The 6835-nt window shown below is 42.1% G+C and overlaps 1 protein-coding gene and 1 pseudogene across 2 annotated transcripts; one reads left to right on the plus strand and one right to left on the minus strand.

Annotated features, from left to right (window-relative positions):
* The first annotated feature begins 779 nt into the window (after positions 1 to 779).
* LOC125199883 (inositol transporter 4-like) lies at positions 780 to 3834 on the plus strand. Of its 2 annotated transcripts, none has more exons than XM_048097741.1 (7): positions 780 to 928; positions 1556 to 1701; positions 1824 to 1894; positions 1981 to 2316; positions 2390 to 2497; positions 2583 to 3188; positions 3265 to 3834. In XM_048097741.1, the coding sequence occupies exons 2-7, from the start codon at positions 1569 to 1571 to the stop codon at positions 3742 to 3744; spliced, it is 1734 nt and encodes a 577-aa protein (XP_047953698.1). In that variant the 5' UTR covers positions 780 to 928; positions 1556 to 1568; the 3' UTR covers positions 3745 to 3834. The 2 variants fall into 2 exon arrangements, with proteins under 2 accessions (XP_047953698.1, XP_047953699.1); XM_048097742.1 differs by lacking the exon at positions 780 to 928 and adding an exon at positions 976 to 1322.
* Positions 3835 to 4494: 660 nt separating this feature from the next.
* LOC125199884 lies at positions 4495 to 6648 on the minus strand (annotated as a pseudogene).
* Positions 6649 to 6835: the final 187 nt, after the last annotated feature.

Genomic DNA, 6835 nt, shown 5'->3' on the forward strand with positions numbered 1-6835 from the left:
CTCGATTTAAATTATTTTTTGTGTTGATATCTCATTAATACACCATATTGATATAAAAAAATACCCACGAAAATTATTACTCCATATGATAACATAATGACGATATCACTCTTTTATTGATATTTTGTCTACTATATATTTAAATTTGTGAACTTTAATTTCATCTATTCAATTTAAAATCTAAGATGGTAAATTTAGTCTTAATTCTAAATTGTGATATTATAAGCATTAAAAAGATTAAAAAGGACGCGGAGTCTAATATATTTAATTTAACAGAGCAACTAAATCGGTTCCAAACAATAAAATAAATGAACAATAAAATAATAAATTAAATAATGATTTTAATATGTGAATCGTGATCCATATCCATATAAGATAAAATTAGCTATTCAAAGGAGTCAGGAGGTGGGACCCGCACAAGGCTAATAATTTTAATTTGTGGAGATTAAGCAACATTAAAATTCAAAAGATGAATACTGTTTTTCAAAGGATGACATCAATACTTTTCCACCAGAAGACTGACTAATCAGTCCAACCTTCAAATCATCATATAGTATTTTTTATTGCCAATAAAATATAGATAATTAATTGACTAATTAAAATGGTCACAACTCACAACAGTAACAGAATGGGATAGTATATTTTTTGTTGCCGTTTTAAAATCAAATAAATACGGCGAATCTCTATTTTTGCGGATACGAAATTAAGACATCCTTAGCCAAACAACAGCCTTTTAGGGAATCATTAACCCCGAATATACAAGAGATAAATAAAATTGAATTTTATTCGTCATAATCATTTGGAATTATTATCATTTGAGAATCGCGAAGAAGAAATTTGCAGTGCTGCTATCCAAGTCAACTGTGATTCACTCTATTTATTTGGCTATCCACTTTCTCACTTCTCAAACATCGCTCACTCTTTTGAGGTATTCATTGCAGCATTCAATTCTTTATTTTCTTGTCGTTTATCCATCAACCTTGCTTCTTCAATTTTCTGTTTCTTTCATCGTTTCAAACGATTCATTCATTTTTAATCTTTTTGTGTCCCAAACGGCATTGTTTGATGCTAATCCGTATACAGTCACATTTGTTTCTGATTTTGGACTTTGTTTTTTATCAACACATCTCTTCAATTTGATTTTTTGGTGTTTGTGTAATCGATTTTAGTATTTTTAATCACTCATAAATTCCAGATTCGATGAGATATGGAGAAATTATTGGTTTTGTTTCGAGGGATTTTTTATTTTAGTATTATAAAAAGAGGGGATTTTGATGCTAGAATGATGAATATAGAGAAAGCTTACAATTTGGAATAAAAAGGTATTGGGATCAGATAATTTAGATGCCTGTCTTCTTTTATGTTGACATATTCATTATATGTGACTGGTGATACCATGATTCATGCTTATTTCTTGATCCCTATGAATTTTCTGGTACAAAATTTAGAATGATCATGGTATATATGTTTTCTTCTGGATCACCTGTCTATGGAGTATGTAACATGCCTCACTGAGATTAGTAGTATTTGTTTTGGCCAATATCTTTGGCTGTAGGTAGCCGGTGAACATGGAGGGCGGCGTTGTTAAACCGGATAAAACAGCGTTCACGGATTGCTGGCGAATATCATGGCAGAAACCTTATATTATGAGGCTTGCCTTCTCAGCTGGTCTTGGAGGCCTATTGTTTGGTTATGATACAGGTATACAATACTTACCCTTCTTCTTTATATGCAACGACTTGTCGTAACGATCGTGTTTCTCCACTGTCCGTGAACTTGCATCGATCATTTCTTGACTAATGAAAGGTGTTGCTTAACCTCAGGTGTTATTTCTGGAGCCTTGCTCTATATTCGCGAGGACTTTACAGCTGTCGAAAAGAAGACATGGTTGCAGGCGAGCGCTTCCCTTCTTATCGGCCTATTTTTTTCATCTATGTCTGGAGTGGTACAATGACCTTGTATGTTCCACCTATGCAACAGGAAACAATAGTTAGCATGGCTGTAGCCGGTGCTATTGTTGGTGCTGGATTCGGTGGTGTATTAAACGACAAGTATGGGCGAAAGAAATCAATTATGTTGGCTGATATACTGTTTTTTATTGGTGCCATTGTTATGGCTTTCTCTGTAGCTCCTTGGATGATAATCCTGGGAAGAATTTTTGTTGGCCTTGGTGTCGGGATGGCGTCCATGACGTCGCCACTTTATATCTCGGAAGCATCACCGGCTAGAATCAGGGGAGCACTTGTCAGCACCAATGGCCTCCTGATCACAGGAGGACAATTCTTGTCATATCTCATCAATCTGGCATTCACCAATGTAAGTAGTTTTCCAGCCTTGGCCAACATTGAATTTAATTCTTTTGTACTAACATGAATGAATGTGTTTGAAGGCACCAGGAACGTGGCGATGGATGCTCGGTATAGCTGGACTTCCGGCCCTCCTTCAGTTTTTCCTAATGCTGTCACTTCCCGAGTCTCCTAGATGGTTATATCGGCAGGTAACACATTACTATCCTGCATCTTTGATATATGTTGGGATCGTTCTCGTTGGAGAAATGGTGACATTCCTGATGTTCTGATCAGGGAAATGTGAAAGAAGCTAGGGGCATTTTGGAGAAAATCTACCCTGCAGATGAAGTTGAAGACGAGATGAAGGCTTTGGAGACATCGGTCGAGGCTGAGAAGGCGGATGAAGGTTCCATGGGAGACACTCTAATTGCAAAGATGAAGCACATTTGGGGTAACGACGTGGTGCGTAGAGGGCTGTACGCAGGCGTGACTGTGCAGGTGGCTCAACAGTTTGTAGGCATAAACACGGTGATGTACTACAGTCCCACTATAGTCCAGTTCGCAGGGTTTGCTTCGAAGCAGACAGCCATGGCGCTGTCTCTCATCACCTCCGGCCTAAACGCAGTCGGGTCCATCGGGAGCATGTTCACCGTGGACAGATATGGGAGGAGAAAGCTGATGATCATATCAATGTTTGGAATCATAAGCTGCCTCGTCGTGCTGGCTGCCCTATTCCACCAGGCCTCCGAGCACGCCCCGCCTGTCACTAGCCTCGAGTCTCTTCACTTTGGCGCGAACGCCACATGTTATAAATATGTCCAGGCCTCCCAGCCATCAAACTGGAACTGCATGACTTGCCTCAAATCCTCCTCTGACTGCGCCTTCTGTGCTAACGGAAAAGTAAGTCTTTTTTTTTCAAGATTTTAAGATCTTATTATGTATGGCTTGTATGAATCCTGTGTTTGTTTGTGATTAGTATCGTGCGGGAGCATGCTTGGGCGTGACGGACGCAGTAAAAGGCATGTGTGGGGCGGAACATCGGACGTGGTACACGCAAGGTTGTCCGAGCAAGTTTGGGATATACACAGTGCTTCTGTTGGGTTTGTACATCATAGCTTACTCACCCGGAATGGGAACTGTGCCGTGGATCGTCAACTCAGAGATATATCCTCTAAAATACAGAGGCATCGGAGGGGGGATCGCAGCAGTATCGAATTGGGTGTCAAATCTCATTGTGAGCGAGACCTTCTTGACTCTGACAGAAACGCTTGGTCCGGCGGCCACATTCCTGTTGTTTGCGGGATTTTCGGCTATCGGACTCGTAGCCATATATTTCCTGGTACCTGAGACCAAGGGGCTGCAGTTCGAGGAAGTGGAGAAGATGCTGCAAAAGGGTTTCAGACCCAAGCTATGTTGCTCTTCCAAGGATGAAGGCGACGCGGTTGAACGCAACTAGTTTGTGTTTATTATGCTTTAACTTTCTACTAGTGTGATATATTTATGCCCACCAAGTGCTTATAAGTTTGATAGATTTGCATTATCATGAGTATTGATCGCCCATCTACTTGAGCTATTAACAGATGAAATTGAACTTGAAACAAAAGGTGATTATTAAGAGGGTGAAAGGAATAAACTCGAACTCGATTAAATTAGTGAAATTCATGATTAGGTACAAATGTAAAAGCTTTGACAATGAAATGGAATCTACCAAGTTGGGAATAAAGATGGGCATGCCATGGTTTCCTACTTTTGCCCCATCCTAAATACACCGACACTAGCAACAAAAACCAAAAATAAATAAATAAAAAGGCTGGGATTAGAAAAATGGACTGCGCGACAAAATATACCTGCTTCTGCCAGCTATGGCCATAATAATAAAGAGAAGGAAAAAAAAAAAGAAATGATGCCCAAAGAGAGAGAGGGGGAGATTCACCACCTAACTACTTAATCTGGGTGTGGGTTCGGTGGCTGGACCCTATCATGGTTAAATTGCACGACTGCATGTTGTTGGTGGACCAACTTTACACCAGAGACTCAGGCCCCACCCACCTCCATGCTTATGTTTCAATTCACTCCATACCATATTCTTGCCATAGTTTTCCCCCTTTAATTCAGATTAACCAGCACCTTATCTCTCCTACATTCGACTTTATTTTTCAATTATAAACAAACAGGTCAAAGGATCACACATCCACTCAACTGAAAGTAAATAAAAGAGTCTAGTACTCAAGATATAAGAGATATTATTCACATCAATACAAACTAATGGGCTTGCAGGGAGCCCCTCCTCGCCCCTGCACACCGATACATGAACGTAAAACATAAATACAACATCGATATTACAACAAAGTAAGCCTGAGCACATACTAAAACTTATGCCTAGTCTGAAATCCGAATCAGACTACCTTTGGGCCTCATCCAACAAAACCAAGGATGAGGACCCGGACTCTCAAGAAAGGAAAAAAAAATACTTAAATGGAGCTATCAGAAAAAGGGATGGATCACCCGATCAGGGTGAAGACCTCCCCAGAAGAGAACCAGTCAACCAAACATAAAATACAACTACTAAGGTCAGCTTCTTATCACTAACTAGTAGCTTCTTAATTTGTTTTTTCTTGGTATTTTGTTTAAATTACTCAACCACTCTATGTACAAGTCCAAGAAAACACTTGCTATATACAGCCAACAGCAAGCCATCACAAAAGCATAGTATAATAATAAGCCATTTATTATACCTCTCCCACCCTTTTATGGACTTGAGGAAGAAGCTTCTTGTCTTGGCTCTCTTAAGTAACCAAGAAGCCTTTCAGCCTGAAAAAAAGAGTTAAAACAGAGTAAGTTACAACTGTATGAGTATGACAGCATGAAAAATGGCAGCTTTTAATATAAAAACGTTAGAAAAGCTACACGCAAATTGTAGCCGAGCAAGGAAAGCAACACTTGAGCAGTTACAGATACTCTAAATAATGCAAGAATAAGATACCAAGACCACCAGTGACTAGAATTATAAACAATCAAGATTAGCACCAACCCATCAAGATCAAGGAACTGATCATTTAGCCTTTGGAAGGAAAGATTATGACATGAACTGCAATTATTATTAGCAAGTGGTGCTCCCTTTTATCATAGATTCAAATACATATCTATGTCCCCTCGTTTTCACAATCATTCTCAATAATTAGGATAATTACACGTTCAAACGGATTTGGGAGTAATCTGGTAGCAATTATGTTTGACTTATAGCAAAAATATCCAAGATCCCAAATGAATACTGCAAAACAGGTCATCCCAAAAACACATAAAATTCGATAATCTAACTGAGACTGAAAAGTATTGAAATCTTGAAAAGAACAATCAACTGACCTTATGCTTAGCTTTAGCCGTCCCATTCTGTGACAGCGCCACCAACGGCGGGAATGCCCCTTCTCTGACGAGAAATCCCCTGTTCCTAACACTCTCGGCGCAAAGCTGGAGAAGAGTCAGCACTGCGAACTCCTTCCCTTTGCTGCTCCCATCCTCAATCGCCTCCACCAAAGCCGCAATCCCGCCTTCCTCAATGATCGCCTCTTGCCCTATCTCAATCGCCGCCAGGCTGCTCAAAACCACCATCGCCTTCTCGGACAATCCACTCCCTGTTCAACCACCAGCCCCACCAGCGGCCTGACGACACCAGCGCTCACCGCCTCTCCTTATTCAACGAGACGGAGCACAGCTTGTAAAGCGTCGTGAGCGCATCCTTTTTCCTCTGACCGAGCCGTTTATCAGCAACGCAACCAGCGGCGGAATCGCGCCGCAAGCCCCAATCGACAACTTGTACTCGTCGACCAGAGCCAAACTCAGCAGCGCGCAGGCAGCGTTCTGCTTCGACGCCTCGGTACCCGTTTTCAGCACATAAATTAGGGATTTGACTGCGCCGGCTCCGATTAACACGCTCTTGTTGCCGTCGTGGAGGGACAGATGAGCAGCGCCGTCACCGCGCTGTTCCTGCGCGGTAGGGTCCGAGCAATTGAGAAGCGGAATTAGAGCAGGCACCGCGCCAGTTCCCCAGGTAAAACATCCGCGCGATTCTTCGCCAATAACCGCAATTTCGCCGCCGCAGACACTCTTCACCGCAATTGAAGAAGACTGCAGCCCGTCGACATGACCGTCGGTTGGAGATCCTCGGCGAGATGCTCTCGATCTCCGTCAATGTCTCTCTCTGTGAGAAATCCGTAGCAAGGCTCCTGTAGCACCTAACGCTCAGAGCTCGTGACCTCATCAACAGCCGGATCCGGCACACTCGCCGCGAGCGCTGAGCTCGCCGGAGTGCTCGCTGGAGCACGCCGAGAAATCGCCCGAACGCGTGAGATATGTCTAGCATATCGTCGAAATCACCCCTCCGAGGACAGGCTCTTGAATCGGTAGAGGGATTTACTAGCAATGAGGCGCAGGATCAGGTCGTTTGAAAGATTCTCAGATTAGGCGATTTCTCACACGGAACGGATTGATCGGTGTTGAGAAAGTAGTTAGGAAGGCGGTTGAAGTACTGTGGATCCTTGCGTAAGACG

The sequence above is a fragment of the Salvia hispanica genome, unplaced genomic scaffold (genome assembly GCF_023119035.1).
Source record: "Salvia hispanica cultivar TCC Black 2014 unplaced genomic scaffold, UniMelb_Shisp_WGS_1.0 HiC_scaffold_713, whole genome shotgun sequence".
NCBI lineage: Eukaryota > Viridiplantae > Streptophyta > Magnoliopsida > Lamiales > Lamiaceae > Salvia > Salvia hispanica.